We start from the raw sequence: 22,213 nt of genomic DNA, 5'->3' as shown, positions 1-22,213 counted from the left end.
AAATTCCACACATATTTCTGCAGCCAAAATAAAAGGAGGACGGAAAGCGAGCAGCAGGAGAGATAGACAGATAAAAATGGAAATATTCAAGTATGCTTTGACGTTGAAGGGATTAGTGTGGTTTACTCTAAAGCATTCCAGGGGCTCTTAAGATTATCAATCAGCTTCCTTCCTCTCCGGTGTGTTTTTTTTTTACGCAATCTCTCCGACTGTTTCCTAGAAAGTTGCGCAGTGGCAAGACACCAGGGCAACACACTAAGTCAGTTCGAACAGAGCCAGAACCAGAACTAAGATGAATGTAGGCCAAAGGTTGCAGCAGCGGGGGAGCAAGTTGAAGTTCATGACTGGAGCAAATTGTAAATTATAATTTAAGCTACCCTGCTAGGGAAGCTTAAGCATTAAATTCCACATCTGGCGCTTCTAGACTCTACAGTTAACATCTTGTTGTCTGTCATCCCCACAGGTTGTGTGGGTGTGCATCTGCTTTAGCTTGTGTGTGTGTGTGAGATCTGTATGCGTGAACGGGGGGAGTTCTTACCCACAAAGCCGTCTCGACCGACCAACTTCAAAGCCAGCTTGTCTGCCAACACCGAGGAGTTGCCATGGGCGATGTTGGCAAAGGGCCCAGCATGGACAAACACTGGCGTACCCTGCAACAATTAGAGGGGCTCAAAACATGCAGGAGGAGTCGAGAAAAACATTGAAAACAGGAACTCACTCTAAAAACTTTAAATAAGGACTTTCCAGTTCTTTCATTCTAAATTCAACATCTTTGAAAAGCTTAAATAAATATTGAAGTGTGGTTGCACTTGGGCTGGCACCATGTTTGTCTAAACAGTCAACACAAGTTAAGAGGTGCTCGACTGGCATGGCAGCCTGACTGTGGGCCAAGCTTCCTTCCCCTGCTGATTTTAGGATTACTCCCTTAAGACTGGACACACACAAACTAAAGGTTACTGCCTCTTTCAGACACTCAGGCTAGTACAGTAACTTTCAGCGAGAGAGTGCAAAATGCAATACACTTCATGATCATGTTAGATGCCCACTAAGTTCTGATAATAAATGCAATAGGTCACATTTTTAGAAGTAGAACTCTGACTTTAAGACCTCACAGTCTAAATGTTCATTTCTCTGTAAACTTTAGATACCAGTTCTCTATCAGAAACCAGCCATGCAAGTAACATACATTTAAAATAGCCACAATATGTATACAGTATAAATGGAATAATGACTTTAATATCAATAATGAAGTTAAATGGTTTAGAGCAGCGGTTCCCAACCTTTTTCAACTCAGGGCCCACTTAAGAATCTAAAACATTATCGCGGCCCACATTCAACCATAAACAATACGGAGGCTAAATAAAGTTCTGATTGGTCAAATCAGAACATGTGACACGTTGTTAATCCAGTAGAACAGACCGCTGTCAAGGACTGTAATGGCCGTTGCTAAGGAGGATCAAGAAAGAGAAAGGGAAAGTAAAAAATAAAAAAATTAATTAATAATGAAAATGTTTCCACACAAATCATAATGTTTTGCAAATTATTTGGCGGCAAATATTGAATTTACATTTACACCCTTTAATATGTTATTTGGGCTTTTAGATGAAGACCGCACACAGTTAATAAATACAACTATTCTTCTGGCTAAAATACATATTTTTTAAAGTCAATCAAGGAGTAATCTTAATTTAAGGTGTTTGAAGAGTAGATTCAAAATACAATTTCTTTTTGAAAAAAGGATTGCCACAAAAAATGAAAGGGTGGCTCAACACGCCATGAAATGGGAAATAATTAGCTTTAACGAAGAGTGGGATTAAAGGAACAATAAATATGCTCGCTATGTTGTGTTTTTGGTGGTTTTTGGTTGTCAACCTATTTTTGTTTGTGAAATGTTGAAGTGATCCTACTGACTGCATCTTTATTTCTCCTGTTTAGAGTTTTAATTTGGCGGCCCACTTGCAATGCCTTCACGGACCACTAGGGGGCCGCGGCCCACAGGTTGGGAACCGCTGGTTTAGAGACTTCACAGAAATGTTCTCAAAATGGATGGATGTATATTCATCGTAGAAGCTGCTGGGACTCCCAGCAGCTTCTACTGAAGCCTTCCGAGTAAATCGCCGACACCTCCTCATCTCCACCGCTCCCATGTTTTATTTTGTGTTGCCACAAGTTAGTCTCTCTGCGTTTGTGCGCTGGGCTAATGCTAATGCTAATGATGCTAACGCGAGGATAATAAAATGACGGCTTCACAAAACTTTTTGGGAGTTTTACGGGTCGTGGTTTGCAATCCGCCCAGCCAATCAGAAATAGGAACCTTTTTCTCCCATGAAAGTCCCTGCTCTCTAGCAGAGGGGGTAAAAAGGTTTTCATTAACTAATTTTAGTTCCGGATTTTTTTGGTGTGAACGCAACATTTCGGAACTATAACGGAACTAAAGTGGGAAAAGTACTGCGGTGTGAACGCGCCTTTTGGGTTTGTTGTGTTTTCACAACATTAATGTGTTACCTTGGATTTAAGATTTTGTATCCATTAAAGCCGTTTGCATTCAAGTGTTTAAAAGAATAACAAAACTACTGTCTAAAAGGAGAACTATCTAAGAGTGTTCATGACAAAACATATAAATACCGCAATATTTGTTTACAATAGCAAATAAGGGTATATTCTTCTTAGCTTAGTTGAAACTCTGCCAACTACAGGCTAAAACTCAAAGCCGCTGTCAGCTTACAACAGCAAACCTGAGCTGAAATGCTTAAGGGGGACACACTCTGTAACTTAGAGAAGGCAACAAAGAATACGCATACAGAGAAAAGGTCGACTGCACCACATCACAATCCTTCCGCTGCACTCATGACCGACTTTAAAAAAAGGAAATTACTAAGAAAACTAGTCAAGAAGAAAACTGGGGAAAGGCAATTGACCTACACTACACTGCATGTGAATTCCTTGAGAGGGAGGAAAAAGGAAGGATGGGAAGGACTTGCATGATTTTCTAAGCTTTTGTTTGCATACCTCTCCCACTGCCTGCATAAACAGCCTCCCCTCGGAGGAGTAAATCAGCCATTTAACAAGGCTCTGACAAACGCTGTCTGTTCCTCTATGTAATGTAGTAGTAGAAATTACAGCTGCATTAAGACAAAGAAAGAGTACACGGATAAATGATTCACATAAGAAGAAAAGGGTGAAAAATATGAAGCAACATTTTTGTACCTATCCTGTCAAAATGTCTTTGTTTATACCAATGGAAAGACAACACACGTCATACATAGCGTGGATTTCCATGTGTGTTTGCAACTCCTGAACTTTTAACTTGACCCAGTAGACTTTCTACGTAAGTACATGAAGGAAATAGTATCTGGCAATGAATAAGCCACTACAGGGTAATTAAAGGGAAAAGAAATGAGAAGCAGAGTGTATCCCCTCTTCAGCTGATGGACAAGAGGATTAGAAAGACTAGGGAAATGAACAAAAACAGGCAGATGGAGATCATGTCCTGGTTTCCTCTTTGTGAGCATCTCTTGTACTGTCCACTACACCAGCTGCAGCCCAGTGCTACACTAATAAAACGTTCCCAAGCTTATTTTCAGACGGCACAGGGATGCAAACCTAAGAGCAGTCGCATGTCTGATTGTCTGATATGCTCTACTGCTTCTCCCCAGGAAAGATGCATGCGGTCGTTTCGGCACACCACGTAGACAGGATGTTTGAAAAACGCAAAGGATGACTGATGTCCGCTTAATGGACACGTACGCAAAGAGTGAGATAAAAGACTATTTTTCTCTTGTGCTATGTTTCCTCTAAACCCCATCTGAAATAACACATGCGCTCTAACACACACACACACACACACACACACATCAGCTTCCATATGCCAACTCTATTCTCATGTGTGCATCTGTATTCAACACAAACAATGACAAGCGAAGAGGGCATAAAAGGGCACAGGCGGTCAAGCTGGATGGAAAATTCTCACGGAGCTCAGAGGCCCTGACAGTCCCGATACCAGCTCCCTGACCAGAATGACAGGAAACCCACACAGGAAGCGGTTTCACACAACAGGACCGCAATGCTTCCTCCAAAAAAACATAGAGTAACCAAATCTCTGCTTCGTGCACCACTCCACCCCCCCTGAAAACACCCAGTCTGTGTTTATCCTCCCCACCCAGTAGCCAGTTTACCAAGCTTTCTGTTCAGAACAAACAGACGAAAAATAGCCAGGCAACAAAAACACAAAAGCCGTTAGCAAACAGCATGACTGCTAACATTGTTAACTTTAATGACTTAAATCAATCCAACAGGAAAATACACTCGGCTCGTTCAGAAAAACCTTTGGCCTTCAACATCAAAGATAAAGCAGATGCCTTTGTCTAGATGAAAAGACTCTTACACACTGCCAAGGCACCAGAATGAGACGATAAGTACTGCAGCATCACGTTTAAAAAGAAGAAAGTGTCATTTCAAGGACAAATAAGGATTTTTTCTTTTCTTTTTTAGTGTTAAAGCTGGCCTGTTGGCTTGTCTTACCCATGTCGTGAAGAGAATTTATACTATTGAAACAATTCCAAAAACCCTAAAAGTAGAAATGGGTAACTAGTGGTTCCTCAAGACCATTTCCAACACAGTGAGACCAATAATGGCAAATCAACTATAAATAATTCTGATTAAATATATATACTCGTAGAAGAATTTAAATGACAAATATGTTTATAATACATTTGTATTCAGTTTATTTGACTCCAACTGTCTGGATTTGTCAAAAAAAAAAAAGGTGTTTAAATACAAGTCTATGAGATAAATAAATAAGAAATGTGGTTAATGTTAACAACAGCATCGGTGTGTTCCATCCCAGTACACTCATACAATTTAGTTTGCAGCTAAAACATGTTTACGAGTGCAGCACCTCTTCAATAAATACAAGACGATCTTCTTAAAAAAATGAATGTATCTTCTATGAACTTGGTACTTCTTTCAAGTGGGCTTCTGCTGTACCGGAGAGGCCAAAGATGAATTCTAGATGTCTGGTTTGTTATCGGCTCATTCAATCCTTTAAACCTCGAAACTAAACTTCCTCTCCATTTTTCCATCCATCACCTTAAGGGTTGGGCTTTTTTCTCTTGCAAAGGGTCAGCTTAGTCTTAGTGTGTACATCATGAATTGTTTATGTGCCGGTGTGATCACATGTCCAGTTATCTAATGGTAAAACGCTAAATGAAAGCCAGACACTATAAGGGGAGTTAGATATAAGTAGTCAAATTAAGGACAGTATGAATCTGGATGGCCTGAGGGCTCCACCTGTCCTCTGCACATTGCTCAACTGCTGTTAAGATAAAGAGCCATGGGAGGCAATCGATCACCCTTTCCTTAAAAGCTCTCAGTGGAGGCCTCACTTTCTTTCTCTGACAGCAGAGGTAGAAGTACTGCAAACTGTCAAACTTCCCTGTGGACTGCCAGCCTATTCATTCTACAGGATATTCAGCAGAAGACGCTCAATAGAGAAGGTTAACGACTATTTAAATGGGGTTATGTTTGTGCCTCACCTCGAGGGTCTGCATCAACGTGGGCTTGATGGCATCTTTCATTAACACCGCCAGCGCTCCGCTCACACCCTGACAGGGAGGAAGAAAGGATATTGAAATTGTAAGTTGGAAACAAGAACAAGTTATAAAATGTTACCACAATAATACTATTTTTTTGTAAAATGGTTATAATAATAACTGAGACTAGTCAATTTGTATGAGCTTACTATCCCAACATTCTTAGCGCTCTCCACACACAGACATTTAGCATACAGTCATATTCCCCCGGGGGTTGGCTCTGGGGTGTGGTGATGTTTTTGCTTTCAGCCTAATTAGGGACACTAATGTAACTTTATATAGGATCCTCCTCTACAGCTCTGAAACAACACAGACGGCAGTCTTCAGGGGGAAACCAGAACCAGCTGACCCCTCAAATGGATCCGGTGAGGTGCGAAAAACATGCTTTACATCTTAATCGCAGGTTACACCTACATTAGACGTGCTGTTGTGAAGAGGGGAAGTGGTACATTGGTATTTCTGGTACAAGTGGGAATTTATAAGCTGCATATTTGACAGAAAATTATGACGCCCAGAAACACCCATAAGGGTCCAACGCCACAGGTTTCCCGAGCTAGAATGTAGCACACACCTAACCATCACACGTCTTTCCGCTTAGTAAAGACATAGAAAGATTCATCTGGAGATTGCAGCGGACTCAATACTTGAAAATTCGGAGATGTAATGAGGAAAACCCGTCAGTTCTTCAGGATTAAAATCCCCACTCTCTCTGAATGACACGACCACACAGTAACACACACCAGGTCCTCTGCGGTGATTGGCTGCCCTGAGCGGCTGGTCCCCACCACCATGCGGGCCAGTCGGTTTTTCATGTCCATCAGGCTGTCTGCCAGCGCCAGGATGGCCATGATCTCGCTGGCCACGGCGATGTCAAACCCAGTCTGAGGAAGAGTGAGGAAACCAGAAACATTACACACATTGTAAACCACAAGGGCAACAAATTAAAGTATTTGTTCTGTGGCCTGCAGAGAATTCACACCGTGAAATGGAAACGCAGCAATGTTGTTTTGTATGAAATCCTGAGAGGATTACACTTTTTGACTAAATAGATTTGACTTTATATTAATAGGCCAGGACTTCTTGGAAAGGTATGATAGTTTAGAAAGGGAATTAAATGTATCATTCCTGATTCCATCAAATATTACGATCACACTGTAGGAAGAAACAAAAGTGGGAACCTTTTGGCTAGAAGACAAGATATAATCTAGACAGACCAGCCTTATCACATGGGCCAGAGAATACGAGTCATATGATCATGGCCTAGTTTTGGAGCGATGACCATGGGGAAATAAATTACAATTAACATGTTTAACTACTTTTTGATGGGACTTTCTGTATTGATTAATGTCAAACTAACAGAAACAGGAAGAAACTAAGAAAACAAGTAAAATTAGCAAATGAGGGATTTCCACAGGGAAGAAAAAGCAGTCACCATTCTTCGTCACAAGTAAAAGAAACATAACTTAAACCACATTAATCCACAACAGTTCTACTCCCACTCCCATTGATAATACCCTGAGGGACTATAGTGTGTCCAATGATGGAGGGAGGTGGAGGACAGGGGAATGAAAAGGGAAACAGAATGGATGAACTGATGGCAGTAAATGTAAACATGTGCTGATCCAGCTCAGAGGCTTTTCCAGCTGTGTGTGTGTGTGTGTGTGTGTGTGTGTGTGTGTGTGTGTGTGTGTGTGTGACTTTTCTCCTTCTTTAAACATTTGCTTTCACTTAAACCCGCTTGCTTCCCATTGAGGTGAAGTGTTTATTTACAGGATTTTTCATTTAGCTGTCATTACTACAGACATCTGGGTGAAATACATCTGGGCTTTATCATGGACAAATGAGAGCGAGATGTGTCTGGGTGTGTGGGAAAGTTTTTATACACTCATCCTCATTTTACTGTACAATCACTCAAAGGCACAGGCAACCTGTGACACGTTGATAAAACACACGTTGTATTTTGGCCCACATTACTGTAATATTGAGTGCAATAATGACAATTTCATATCTAGGTATGGTAATTTATTATATAACTTTATGTGAATGTATGACTTTTAAGATGTTTGTTCAGACATTTATATATGTTATTTAGTGGAGTGGATGGCTGCCAGCGGTGTTTGACAACATGTAATGACAATAAGCATCTTCTTGTATTTTTCTATAACAATTCAAAAAGCGTCTTATATTCAGAAGAATGAAGATTGTGAAGGCATGAATGCCGCATACCTCTCTGGCCTGTCCTTTTTCGGTGCTCGCCTGTCCAACTGTGATCTTCCTCAAGAAACGGTCATTTGTGTCAAGAACTGGAAAATGAAAAACATAAAGAGAGGTTAGTTACGTGCAACATTTGTCATTGAAATCCACTGCATTGTTTAAGAAAACATCAGTGACAGTTCTCAAAGTAGTAAACTTGATCTGATACCTCAGACCCTAAAATTGTATGTTTTTAACAGCCTAAAAATATATTTCCCCACATGTTGTTAAATGAACTCAAAGGCACATCCACAGTCTTGCGCACACAGACATGATAACTTTAAAGAAGACAGATTCTTATTGGTAATGGTGAGAAAGTGATGACATGTTAAAAGTGCGGGGGATTTGCTTCTTGAAGTTTCTTCGCTCAGCATTAAGCCTACTGTCTGATAGTGTGGTCAGATATTTGTGGCTATAATGTTTTTACAATGAACCAGGAAACCACAATCCTCATGTTGGTTTGATGTAATGGAAGGGAGAGTGAAAAAACATGGTTTGTTACATGAACGAATAGACACAGACACACCCGTGTAACATCGGGTTGTAAATCTGTTTTTAATCTCCAGGGTTCGTCTTTTAAGAGTGCCCTCTGGAGCCACTGGAGTAAATACCACATCAGTCATAGCAGCACCCGGCTGGCTGCTCTCACTGACAACTTTAAACCAAACACAGCTACCACTGAGGTAACTATTACCACTCCTGCCACACACTACACATTTATTACCCTGTGACTGATGACTGTGACGCTTTTACATTAGATGCGTGAAATCAATATGAACAAAAGGGTCATAAAGAACCATCATAGTCAATTTTCATTGACGAGAATAGCAACAAAGCGCGGAGAATATTAATTTGAGAACGTGCTATATCAAAGAAAATCTATTTTAATTCAAGAAAGCGTTTATGGACCATGAGATGTTGGTCAAGAAAATGGCAATTAGATTTGCATGATAGTCATACCGGTCGTTGTGTAGCAAGCATAACCATTATTCTTATTTTCAGTTTGACTTTTAGATGTTATTTACTCTTTATTAAGTTTTAGCACGACCATTTCATCCTCACTGGAAAGGCGTCATTATGAAATCAAGCTTAAAATCTAATCTTCTGCATCTTCCTCCAAATCAAAACATCCCTTTTATTAAGAAATGTTCGTGCCTTTGTGCACGGCCAACAACAGTCACCATTTAGTAAAACAGCACGCTGCTTGTTTTGTTAATCATATCGTCAACTCAAACCACCATCTACATGTGATAAGAACGGTTGAGGCTTCAAATGTATCTCTAGTTTTATGGGGAAGAAGCAACAAAGATTGAGAACCAACTACATTAAGAAGCAAAAACGAATCCTGGTAAACATTTAACAGATACAACCTACTTTATTTTCTCAGCCATTGTTAGGGCAACCAGAGATAATGTAGAGAGGACATTCAGAATGTTCCTTTAGATACCTGGGGGCAAGACACTTCACCCCAAATTGCTCCTGTGGGGATTGCCCACAGTATTGAGTATGTAAGTCGCTTTGGATAAAAGCGTCTAACAAGTGACATGTAATGTAAATACCTCTCTGCCAGGTGATCTTGGAGGGGTCAAGGTCAAGACGAACAAAGGTGCTGATTTCCTCGGGTGATAGAGACGCAGGATCTATTTTATTGATCCCTAGACGCTGGAATTAAAGAGAGAAAGATTGGAGGATAATGCTTGGCTTCACAGACATGCATTTGATATCTCAGGATAATCAGCAGGACAGCGTATCATCCCAAAATGTGTAATACAAATCCTAAATGACTACGAGTGAAGCATCTTACTGTGAGGTTCAAAAGGTTCACTGGGAGTGCTATGTTTAAAAACACACACAACTCTTTATCCCTCACTCTGTCCATTAAGACCAATGAATATTTCATAGTCCTTTTAACTTCTCATCGCAGAGACTTTCATATAACAACAAACATTCTCATGTTCAAGCTTCACCCTCCTATCTCAATAACATGTGTCATATTCACCTTGTCTACTACGACCTTTTATTAAGGATTTTAGTATTAAAAGCTCAAAAACAGCTTATACTTGTAGACATATAGAAAGGAGCTTCAGCAGACATCAACACATACTTGGAGATAAGGATGTGGTGGCGAAAAGAGTTTTTTTTAAGATAAGCTCACCGAGGACCCCTAGTGGACAAAACTTTTTTTAAAAGCTCAACACAACAATGCTTTTGGCTAGTAATGATTGTTGACGCAAGTGATTCTGGCACTGCGGTGTTTGGACTCACCCTCAGCCTGGAGATTTGGATAGGGGAAAATCTTCTGGCTCCATTCACTGAAGGGACCAGTCTATTGAAGAGGGCCTTGGGGTATAAGAAAAACAATTTAAGTACATGTATGTGTGTATATGCATATAAAGTACATTTAATTGCATCTTGAAGAAAAAACGTGTATCACAGCAAATAGACAATCGCATCATTAGATTGGTAAACTGTTTCTGTAACACATGTTTGAGGCTTCCCTGTGACTACTCATTGATATGAGAAGATACAAATATTGTAGTATGTACACTCAATATTTTACAATAAGACATTATTTCCACTCATAAATCACAGAATAACACATCAAAATAGCAATCCAGGTCAAAACAACAGTTTTACTTTGTTTGGTGGTATAAGAATAACGTATTACTGTGTGACATCATCACATGGTCACCTTGTCTGTCTGCGTTGCTTCGTGCAGCATCCTGGCATCGATGGCTGCTGCCACCAGGTTGTTGGCTGCTGTGATGGCATGAATGTCACCAGTCAGATGGAGGTTGAACTGAAGGGATAGAAGAGGAACAACAAGCCAAAAAAAAGAGAGAAATAGAGATGACGGGATTAGACTCAAGAGATCAAAGCACTATTGATGTAATGTAGAAGTACACATTGCTGGTTTAGATCAATTGAGATAAAACAAGGATGAGGTTATGATGCTGAAATCAAACCATTAGTATCACATGATTAATGTTGCTTCATACAGACACTAGGTCTTTAAAAGTATTATGACAAATGTTATCTCATTTTGGCAGCAGCCCTTTGATTGAAATGGAAACAAAACATTAAAGTAGTGAGAAGTAGGAGTGGTAGAAAATATAAATCTTTAAAAAGCCAGTGTTTTGTTATGAGAAAAGGAGGCTACCTTCTTGCAGGCTCTGTGTCTGCAGCTTAAAAATCAGACTCCATTCCTCTCACCCCTTCCTGCTTCACAGACAGTGATTTAGTCACAGGCAATATTATGCTACAGCTCCAGGGTGTAAAGTAGTTTGACTCCCTGCATGTCTTAGGCCTTTGAAGCCAGCATTAGTCCTGCTAGGGAGCAATGAGAGTGTCTGTGTGTCTTACCTCCTCCATAGGAATGACCTGGGCATATCCCCCTCCTGCAGCTCCCCCTAGGCACAAAGAAGAGGTAGCACAGTCAGAGGCTGACAAACAGGGACACACAAAGGAGGAATGCTGAGTGGTGGACTTTGAGTGAACTACTCCACCCCTGCACAAAATGTAGCAGGGTATGAAATGCTAGCCTCCCGCTGACAAAGATAGCTTTTTTTTTAGCTCACACAGTGATACTGCTGGAGACATTCCTAGCTGCTGGTTTGGGCGCCTGTCTGTGGCCTTGTCCAAATCCCACTAAATGTATTTGAATCGGAAGAAAAACAGAAATTGCATTCCAAAACAACTCCTACCGTTTGAAACAGTTGGACATATTTTCTAACATGAAAAAAAACGTCTCTGTTATTAAATGTGATAGCGTTCATGCAAAACAACTTTGGAATGATTATCTACAAAATAAGAGACTACTGTGTCGTATTTCCATGAGGTCAAGGGAAAGAGCACAGAGAGGGCAAAGTATTATTTTCAGCCAGAATATTTCTTTAACAATTAACCTAAGGACCCATGAAGTATTCATTGCTGACCTTTAACCCCAAAGGTGGGTCCTTGGGATGGTTGTCGGAGACAGGCGAAGGAGTTGAGCTGAAGGTGGGCAGACAGGGCCTGGACTAGGCCGATGGTCACTGTGCTTTTACCTTCGCCCAGTGGGGTGGGAGTGATACTAGACAAAAAGGAAATTACAAAACCGTTTAACATCATAAACATTCAGTTGGCAGCCAAATCAATGACAAAATGGTTTAAGAAAGCAGGGATAGATTAAGCGATTGCCTTTGTTCCCTTGTTGAGAACCAGCAAGGCTCACTTATTTTAAATCACACATTTAAACAATTAGGAAAACTTAAGAAATATGATCATTATGATAGTTACGGAAAGGAATTTAGATGAAAAATAAGTCACACGCACCCAGCAACCAATATATATTTCCCATCAGGCTGTTTGTGGAGGCGGTCTAACAGGGAGAGACGGACCTTAGCTTTGCTCCTGCCATAGGCTTCAAGCTCTTCTGGCAGCAAACCAATCTCCTCAGCCAGCTGGTCCACTGGCTTTGGAGTCTGAGCTCTGGAAATCGCTATGTCACTGACAAACAAAGGAAGCATTACATATCATTTATTTATATTGTAAGCTTAGTGTATGTCGCTAAGATGCAACTTAGAGACATACGAAGAGTATAACACGAGAAAAGGATCCTTTGTCCAGATAGATGTGGTTACATTCCTCACAGACGGTATACCTTGGTACAGGGGTCAGGGGCTGCAGTTTGAGGCTGTGTAGATGCCAGGGTTGGTACTGCTGCTCCTGCACCCACCGACTGCAACTACGCACCACATTCTAGTAAAGAAAAAAGAGACACAGAGGGGTAGGTAGGAAGTTAAAGAAGAATAGAGTAGGTCAATTGGGTGAAAAAGGAGACCAAAACTAAAAGACGCACCTGTGTTCTGTAGGCGGCTGTGAGGTATCCTATCCCAGTCTCGATGGCATGTTCATCTAAAACAGAAAAAACTGTATGATCAATATACATGTTGTGTAAGGCTGCATCAAATATTACAAAATGTCAAAGCTTAATTTTTTTACGATGATATTTAATGTTATACTATATTATCATGACTATCGTAATATGTTAACAATACCTGTCTCTAGGGTGGGCTCACAGCGGATTAGAGCAGCCCCCGGTTTAACCCAGGCGGGTGGGAGTTCCATATTCCTTGCTCCGAACAGAACCACAGCATCAGCCTGCATCACCTGAGAAATATGGAGAGGAAAGACATTTAGATATGAACAAAAGAGAGGAAAGTGAAACATTTACAGAAAAGAAAAAGAGTATTTTATGTGTAGTTCAGGCATTATCACTTTTAAGACAAGTGAACCCTAACGTGTGACTGATCATATTAACAAAAGGCTTTTAACTAGCAAAACAGTTACATCTATAACTGATCACGTTTAATAGCATTGCATTTTATAAAGCAGAGACTGACTCCATGTGGTCGGCCACTAAAACTGCAGATAATGCAGCTGGTGCAAGTGAATAATGACAAAACATATTTGGAACATCAGAAGGCTTTTCATTTATCAAGCCATGCCTTAACAGAGCTTTTTTTAAGCCAATGACACGTAAAACACTATTAAAAGAACACACAGAAAACTAAAAATGTCAAGCGGACAACGAAAACTACTAGAGATGAGTGATTCGAACTCCAGTCATAAAAAATGTATAGTGTTTAAAAAAAAAAAAAAAGGAATCTCAAAAACACACATAAACACACACCTGTCTTTGTAAGTTATTGGAGCTCCAATGACTCTTGAGAACTAACATTCCACTTCTTTCAATCAGGCACTGCAGGGACACCCCAAGGGGTCCTTCTCCGCCAACCAGCAGCACAGTTTTCATTTCCAAAGAAGCATCTGCAGAAATGTAACATTAGGACATAATCTTCTGTAATCTACTGCACATAAGCTACTAACCTGTCAACATTGTCCACATTTCCATTATCTAGAAGTATTACAGTCAGATGCAGACAAACAAGACACAATTCTTTACTTTCAATACATCTGTGTTGCAAAGTGAATGTCAGTGAATCTCTACTTTTTGTATCATGAGGCGCTTTCACACCGCAGTACTTTTCCCACAAAGGTTCATCAGAACTTGTTTCATGAGAACTCTTTAGTTCTCATGAACTAAGTACAGATCGCGTTCACACCATGGGGTTCACACCGGAATAAATCCCTGGGGGAGGATTAGGCAAATGAAGCCGCTGACGTCACTTCTTCTTCTGCTTTGGGTTTACTGGCAGGCCGCAAACAACTTCACGGCGTATACTGCCACCCGAAGTCCCCGGCCGGAAGTCCCCGGAGTTGGGGACTGGCTTCAGTAGAAGCTGCTGGGACTCCCAGCAGCTTCTACTGAAGCCTTCAGAGTAAATCGCCAGAACGCCGACACCTCCTCATCTCCACCGCTCCCATGTTTTCTTTTGTGTTGCCATAAGTTAGTCTCTCTGCGTTTGTGCGCTGGGCTAATGCTAATGCTAATAATGCTAATGCGAGGATAATAAAATGGCGGCTTCACAAAACTTTTTGGGAGTTTTACGGGGCGTGGTTTGCAATCCGCCCAGCCAATCAGAAATAGGAACCTTTTTCTCCCACGAAAGTCCCTGCTCTCTAGCAGGGACGGAAAAGGGGATAAAAAGGTTCTTATGAACTCATTTTAGTTCCGGATTTTTTTGGTGTGAACGCAACCTTTCGGAACTATAACGGAACTAAAGTGGGAAAAGTACTGCGGTGTGAACGCGCCTCATGGACTCTTATAATAACAGTGACCCCTGAACTTTGACCCGTACCCTTTGAACCCCAGGGTGAATCTTAAATTAGTCCCAGGCTGAAGTCGAATAGTCCATTTAGCTTAGGAACCTTCCTAACGGAGTGAAATTACCCTCAGTGGCAGCCATGATAAGTGCCGTTGGAATTCTCTAGATGATAGGAAAGGAGGTTTCAAACTTCCTTTATAACCTCCTTTAGCTTAGGAACCACTGGACCTCCCTTTACGAAAGGAGAAAATGCTGCCCCACAATGCCTTGCAGCCGCAGCATTTGCCGTCACACAACAGTCGGCCATTCACGGAAACAACCAATTATGACCGAGAAATTATATCATGAAAGTTCGGTGCTTATTAAGCATTTTAAAACGTATGTGGTAAATTGCCAAAGTGCTTTGTTTTGAACGTTCATCAGTATTATAATCAAAAAGAGAAATATGAACGTTAGTTTTTACTGAAATGATCAAATAAAGTCAACATTTCACAGTCTTTACTGAGCTGTGTGGGGGTTGTTCAACTTTTAAAAGATGTTTGAATGGTGATATACACAGTGATAGATGTTAAGGACTAACGTTTATAATAAATACATTTGTATTTATTTTAAGATCTTTTGATAGTTCATACAATCATACGTATTGGGATCATTTGTATTAATGTGGACCGGAGGGAGAGGGTGACGAGCATAAGTTTCACTTTCCTTTTTTATTTAAATTCCAACTTTGGTCATGAAGAATATGCAGGGTTCTTACACCTTTTCCAAAGTCAAATTCAAGCACTTGTCAAGCATTTTCAAGGTGCATTTTCAAGCTTTTCAAGCATCTTACAGCTGTTGTAAATTACATATTTGTATACACATACTTATACTCAAATGATTATTTCCCTACCTCACATTAAATCAGATGTTCTTTATGCTATAAACAACCAAATGTGTGTTTTGTGATAGCATTCTACATGAGAATGAAAAATTTAAGAAAAGAAAACTAAGTTTAATATTTAGCTATAGCTGGTAGCGTATTAGCCTGAATTGTAGCCACAAAATCACAGAGCTGCATAAAAATAGATAGGTAATGTTGACTACTCAAGACACCTGTCTTATACATCTTCAAAGGAAGACTGTTTCTTCTACAATTACGTGGGATTAAAGAAAAATGTAGTTTTGATTGTATAATACTACAAGATTTTATATAAAAGCCTGTTTCTAAAATGATCAACCATAGCGACGCGGTCAAATCCTCAGTTTATAATTTATAACAACATACTAACAAGCTAATGTCTAATTACAACAGTGAGTGCTTCATCCTCTGAACACCACAGGATGGCGACTGTAACCATCCTGGGATGTACTGACATAGGTACGCTCCTCTGAAATTATTGTCACCTGCATAAGCAATTATCCCTCATCGAGTTCGCTATTCAGCTTGCTAACGTTAAACAAACGTAACATGCAACGTTAGCCTAATCCAAAATGCGCTACTACGGCGTACCTTTCATGTGGCTTGTCAGCGCAGACTCTCGCATCGTGAATAACTGAAAGTCTTTTTTGCAAACTTTGCAGGAGGCTTTCGTGGGGTTGATCCACGTCTTAGCCATGGCTTGTATTTGTCTTCTGCTAGCCAACGCTCGTTGAAACGGCAACTTCCTGGCATACTGTCACTATCATCAGAATGCCCAGGTCACACGTAAAAAAAAACACTTGCAGGTCACGCACATAGCGCGGGAAGGCCGGAGCGGAGCTGTTTTATATAGAAGCGAAGCAATTAAGCTCGCTCCGACTTCTTTCTTTTCTTTTAATCTAAAAAGCGAACTATTCAGTCAGACAGCAATTTATTGTAAAAGTAAAGCATTTACAATTTCAAGCACTTTGTCCCAAATCCAAGCACCATTCCCAAAATCCAAGCACTTTTTAAACCTTGAAAACACCACATTCAATTTCAAGCATTTTCAAGGATTTCCAGCACCCGTACGAACCCTGAATATGTTTATCTGTTGTCCACGTTCATAAAGCATAAAACAACAGCATCAGAGCACGGTGCAGAGTCTCTAGATGAGTTTACAGTAGTCCCTCGTTCTTATTATACATCCATGTTGTAGTCCGCTGTATAGAAAACTGTAGTTTCCCCACAGCAGCAGACGCACATTTATGACGTCCGCTGGTGCATCATAAACACGTCGGATAGTGAAAGTGCAGTCGGATTCTCTAAAGTACCGCAGTCTCTTCTCCTAAAACCATTTGAATTCTCCTATCGACTATCCCTTAACCCCGTGACGTTTCACACAGAGGTCAAGGAATAGACGATAGGGTTAGACGTTAGGAGCTGATTTTTTGACTATTCGACTGCAACCCCAAACTCAGCAGTTATTCTGATCAGTCAGCATTCTTTATTGTGTCCGAATAGTAAAAATGTGATTGTACTGAAGTTTAAGATGCCCATATAGTTCCTCAAAATGCATTGTAATAACAGTGGGTATTTTAGCTTAATTTTCTTCCTGAAGTTGAGACATTTTCACGTGGGAAGCTGTTTTAAATTCAGGCATGCTAGCTACAGTGTTACTCTTACTGGAACATTTAAATAAAATAGAGTCATTGATAGTGTTATTTGAAAAACCTATACTTTTCCTGCCGTAACAAGGGACAGTAAGCTACTTACACTCTCTTTACTTTTATTAACTACACCTGCATTGTGCATGCATTGACGACTCCGAATAGAGTCCCTGTAGAAGGAAATGTATTTACCATGTTTCTCCAGCAGATCCAGCACAGCGCTGGCTATGGGCGGCACAAAGCCTTTGCTCAGGTCTCCTCGCACCAGACGGCCAATGTTCAAATCGGATATCCTATAAGAAAGAAAATGGATATAAATATAATATCTAAATAAATACATCACTCTTTTCTCTGGAGGCTAGTCACTTTTTTTGTCAAGTGATATGGATGATATTTTCACCTACATTCAGAAAAATGTGATACAGCTGATGCACATGTCAGTTAATTATAAATCTATAAAACACTGGAGAGTAAAATATTAAACAAAGTAGCTTCCTGAGTAAAGTAAAATATCACATGAGCTTCTCATAGGACAACCTCACTTACTTTACGGACGTGCTTTTCATAATTAGACCTTGGTTGAACCAGTTCTCTTTCATTTGTGATAATTAAAAAGGGTGCGTTGCGCATTTTCTTAACCGCATGGCTGCTGAAGTCACACATTTTGCATTTAGATTTAGCGAGTCTTAATTCTGTGCAGCCCTTTCTGATTTAGTGTACCATGTGAGTAAATGCATTTGTCTCTGATGGGACATAGAAACACGCAAAGCTGATACCTGGCTGACTACGACATGAAATGTCCAATGCAGACATGAAATAACATGTCAGGCCATTTTCAAAGGGAATACAAACAATCATAAATCATCTAAGTTAAGTACCGTTCAACAGCATGTGCCATTTATAAAATATATGCTCTTCACTGTTATGTCTCTCTTTGGGACATAAAAAAAATCTGCAGTTTTAAATTCAATGATCCAATTTGGTTAGTGCCGTTTTTACCCGTCTACGTCCTTCTCAGGTTTGAGTGTGTTCAACACTCGAGTGGTGAGGGAAGCAGGGGGGAGGTGGAGGTAGACTCCGTGCACCCTGGGGTCTTCATTCAGCTTCAACACCTCCTCAACAATCTACACGCATTCACACAAAGACAAAATACACATAACAGAAGATGTGAAACAAGTCACATTTGCAATAGTAACGGCATGACTACTGTCTCTAGGGTTTAAAAAAGGCCTTCACACCTCAAGGTAAAGTTTTTGAAACCTAATGATCTTAATCTAACATTTTATTTGAATAAAGAAGTGATTCAAAACATGCGACGAGGTGAATCATTAAACTCAACATCAAATTTAAGGCCAGTGCTTTTGACTGAGCATACACAGTGATTTCCGAGGGAGTAATAGTGTGACAGAGGGGAAGATTTTTTAAACAGAGGAAAGATATGTGAAAGTGGAGCAGAGGATTAGTGAATCAGTAGAGCCCTTTGGGCCGGGAATTGTAATGTAAATCCATTCTCTCTCAGCTGAAACCTCCAAACTATTCAGAGGTTTATCCTTTCTCTATGCCTCATGCATTGACTAAAACCTGGTTAAAGAGAGTAAAACTTAGATGCTGAAAATACTATGAAGTGAAAAAAGAAGTGAAAACAGAACCCCAAAGAGTGACAAAGTATATTAGGAAATCAGGGATTAGTCTTGCAACAGAGTTGCATCAAAGCTTATGTTAGGCACCGATTACCTTGATGCGCTTCACACAACCACCATGATCACATGCTACACAGACAAACATCCAGGAGATGCTAAATCAAGCACTGACTTGCTGATAATAAGGGGTTAGGAAGAGTTTTTCTAGTTTTAGGCATGTAGGGAAGTTAACCAAATGCCTGAGTCAGCTTCACTTACATCATCTTCACTGCACTCCTTTGCCAGACAAATCTGGGTGATGTTTAGTCCAATCTGCGGGCAAACAGACAAGGAAAGGGTGAACACTTGAATTATTATTATAATGTTGATTTGTTTAAAAGACAAAGTTCTTAAAATTCCTTAAAAGTAACAGCAAGAGAGGACTTTACCCTTACTGCCATTTTCGTATTGATCTCCAACAAGCCGTCAACTTCACCTGCCTTTGAAATGAAAAGCGCACACTGAGAAAAACTCACACAGACATTTTCAATGGCTTCAGTAAAAAGAGGCCAACTTTAGGTCAAAGGTCAATTAAGACAGCGCTAACACTCACACAACAAAACTCCAAAGCCAATCGGCTTTAGACTAGATCATATTTCAAGGCAACCTTCCACAAAATTATAACTTGTATATGTCCTTACGCAGTCTTTCGTTCTACATTGGCAAATACAAATTATATATATTACTTTTTTGTTGTTACATACCTGTATAATGGCTAATAGGGGTTGAATTGCTGGGTTTCTTCTCTGCAGGGCCAACATTGCCTCCTTGGTGCTCTGAACCACTTCCCTGTGAAAGAAAATTAACTTGTTAGCAATCTGCATTAATCCATTAAGGCTACACACAGGATTGTAAGATGAATTAGATCACAAACATTAGGTCAAAGATACTCTCTGTTTAACATTTGGGGAAAGGTATCCTAAACAAAAAAGTGTATACTGTTTCTAACTTCTCTGCTTGTTGGCTAACTGGTAGGAATGATGAAACACTAAATTATTCCTCATATGCTCTCACTTACCCTATTCAAATGAAACAATTATCCTCCTAGTGAAACTCCTTTAAACTTGCCTGGATCCAAAGTTTTGAATTTACCAACAACACTGAGTTCAAGTGGACAAAAAGAGTTTGATATAAGATACAAATATAAACAGTAACTCAAGTAAAAAACATTGGAAAGAGTGTGGCTTGGCTATATTAGCTACTGTCGAAGGAATACAACATCTACTAAGAACAAAACAAAGGAAACATTGAAATATATGTCAAATAATAAAATAATAGAATCAAAAAACCATTAGGTGGAAGTTGCATCCATTGGCCGCCTTACTACACGTGATACGGTGTGTGTTATGGTGAACAGTTAACCCACTGACCTACATGTTGTCAAAACGTCAACATCACCCTAGTCGTATCAATGAATGTACTGTTAAATACGATATCATGTAGTAGTAAAATACATATTTTGTCACCATCAAGTACGATACAACTTGCATGAAAAACTATGCAAGCAAGCAGTGGTGATGTTGTAAATCAAATGTAACAGTAAAAGTATTCAGCTCGACCTATTTTTTAACCCATGGGAAGGTAGTGAGGTTTACTGCTTATAAATACAGTCACATTTTGGCCTCGTGTGTTTTTGGCAACAACAAAGAAAAGTTACATCAGCTTTCTGGAGTCTCTCTGATATTAACATCGCACGTGATGAACTGACTGCTAACCATGAGCATCACACGCCGGCGGACCGGAAGTACATCACTTAGGAAAAACACCTACATTACTTATTTTAGGTTAACAAATATAACATTAATACAGTTATTTGTGGTCCCTTATTCCAATGTAAACACTACTTCCTCACCTCAAGGAACTGTCGCATTCAAACCCATCATCATTTTGGGACAGTTTCCCGAAGTTGACGGATAGTTTCGGGTTGGTTCCCCCGCTGCTGGTAGTGCTTGCGGTCCGGAGGATCATCCGGCTGTTGGCAGGACCAACCGGGGGGCATCTCCGCGTAAAGCCGCTCACCCTGCTTCCTGAACGGGCTGGGTGTATCCGAAGGCTGCCACACGCACTACGAATCATAGACAACTTCATGGCTATTTCTTCAAGTATTTTTTTGCCGTGGCGTTTATAGTTGGCTCTGTGTGTGTCTTGCGGTGGTCAGCAAGGGATTCAACCTATGGGAGGAAGTGAGGAACAACAAAAGTATGCAACGGGGTCCTGATGGAGGCACGTTGTCTCCAGGGAGAGTGGGAGTTTTGAAACTCAACAACACACACTTTTTGAAAACAGCACAAAAACGTGACACACTCATTATGACTGAATATTCAGCACCATTTTAAGGATTTCGTTAGGACATTATTCACCACTGTGTGTGGTTTAATACTAGCGTTCAACGTATGTGCATTTTCTGTGTTTTTCCATGGTATTGACTTAACACTAACACAGCAACAGTTGGACAGTGTCAGTGTGAAACGACGTAAACAGAATGTTGTGAGCTATGGTTGAGTTAGCCCACCCTTCTCTTGTTGATTTGTTTGCTGTTTTAATAAACAACACGCACGTTGTTTAGTAAAATATAGGAGGTGTTCGTCTCTATTTTCTCAAAACTTCTACAATGTAATCATTTAAAAGTAAACCTCATAACTTAAAAAGTATCTGTCTTCCAGTTCCCCGTCGAAACGTTATTATTAAAGTTATCGATCAGAATGTTTTGGCGTAAGGTCTGTATTTTGCCATTAATAGAGCTATCACATTTCCGAGGAACACTTGAAAGCAGCATCCTCAGAAGAAGGGATGTGGTCTCGGTTACGAGCGTGTGCGTTCACGTGGCGGTGCTATATGATATTTACGAGAGAGAGGCGAAGTCAGGTCCATTATACATCCATGGTTTATAGACTATGATGTATACATTTATTTAAGACTATACTCAGTAAACAATAGGATGAGCAATAGGCTTGGAGTACATGTTATTAAAGTTTAACAAATATTTCAATAAAAATGAATTAGATATATTTGTATGTAAAAAGAAAATAAAGTTATTCCAAATAGAATTAATGCTAAAGTGATCTCATGTGTCTACTGCACAGTGGTGGATGACTTTACAGCCTCAACCTTAATCAACATTTGCTCTTAAAATGTCCTTGCATGTCTTGACATATAACTTGACAGGCCAATCAACACACACAAACCCTCACACATCACGTGCCTAACTGTGGAAGTAATATGGGCTTGGCTGAGATCATCTTGAGATTAGTGAACCTCAAAACGGTACGCTATTAGCCTTGCACCGTGACGGGGCAGTTCGAGAAACAAAGTTGGTGATCGACACCTGTCTTGGGCTACACTCAAGATTATCTAACAATTCCGATTTATTAGAATAAAGATACAAATTGAAATTGGCACTTCCCTGGTTCATACACACCAGCTGCTCACG

The 22,213-nt window shown here is 40.1% G+C and overlaps 1 protein-coding gene across 1 annotated transcript in view; it reads right to left on the bottom strand.

Moving 5' to 3' along the window:
- mthfd1l (methylenetetrahydrofolate dehydrogenase (NADP+ dependent) 1 like) overlaps nucleotides 1–21,775 on the bottom strand; it is a 37,811-nt gene extending 16,036 nt beyond the window's left edge. The window contains exons 1-20 of the mRNA XM_034142879.1: nucleotides 20,636–21,775; nucleotides 19,488–19,572; nucleotides 19,173–19,223; nucleotides 19,003–19,056; nucleotides 18,104–18,228; nucleotides 17,297–17,397; nucleotides 13,519–13,655; nucleotides 12,884–12,995; nucleotides 12,685–12,740; nucleotides 12,487–12,584; nucleotides 12,159–12,332; nucleotides 11,780–11,916; nucleotides 11,208–11,254; nucleotides 10,537–10,644; nucleotides 10,110–10,184; nucleotides 9,404–9,506; nucleotides 7,818–7,894; nucleotides 6,332–6,472; nucleotides 5,535–5,603; nucleotides 539–650 (exon numbers count right to left, since the gene is read on the bottom strand). Of these exons, the coding sequence (XP_033998770.1) occupies nucleotides 539–650; nucleotides 5,535–5,603; nucleotides 6,332–6,472; nucleotides 7,818–7,894; nucleotides 9,404–9,506; nucleotides 10,110–10,184; nucleotides 10,537–10,644; nucleotides 11,208–11,254; nucleotides 11,780–11,916; nucleotides 12,159–12,332; nucleotides 12,487–12,584; nucleotides 12,685–12,740; nucleotides 12,884–12,995; nucleotides 13,519–13,655; nucleotides 17,297–17,397; nucleotides 18,104–18,228; nucleotides 19,003–19,056; nucleotides 19,173–19,223; nucleotides 19,488–19,572; nucleotides 20,636–20,871 (2,098 nt within the window). The 5' untranslated portion in view covers nucleotides 20,872–21,775. The remainder of the gene's footprint in view (nucleotides 1–538; nucleotides 651–5,534; nucleotides 5,604–6,331; nucleotides 6,473–7,817; nucleotides 7,895–9,403; nucleotides 9,507–10,109; nucleotides 10,185–10,536; nucleotides 10,645–11,207; nucleotides 11,255–11,779; nucleotides 11,917–12,158; nucleotides 12,333–12,486; nucleotides 12,585–12,684; nucleotides 12,741–12,883; nucleotides 12,996–13,518; nucleotides 13,656–17,296; nucleotides 17,398–18,103; nucleotides 18,229–19,002; nucleotides 19,057–19,172; nucleotides 19,224–19,487; nucleotides 19,573–20,635) is intronic.
- Nucleotides 21,776–22,213: the final 438 nt, after the last annotated feature.

This window comes from Trematomus bernacchii, unplaced genomic scaffold (assembly GCF_902827165.1).
Source record: "Trematomus bernacchii unplaced genomic scaffold, fTreBer1.1, whole genome shotgun sequence".
Lineage (NCBI taxonomy): Eukaryota > Metazoa > Chordata > Actinopteri > Perciformes > Nototheniidae > Trematomus > Trematomus bernacchii.
The sequence above is the reverse complement of the archived record's forward strand: the minus strand, read 5'-3'. Positions and strand labels throughout refer to the sequence as shown.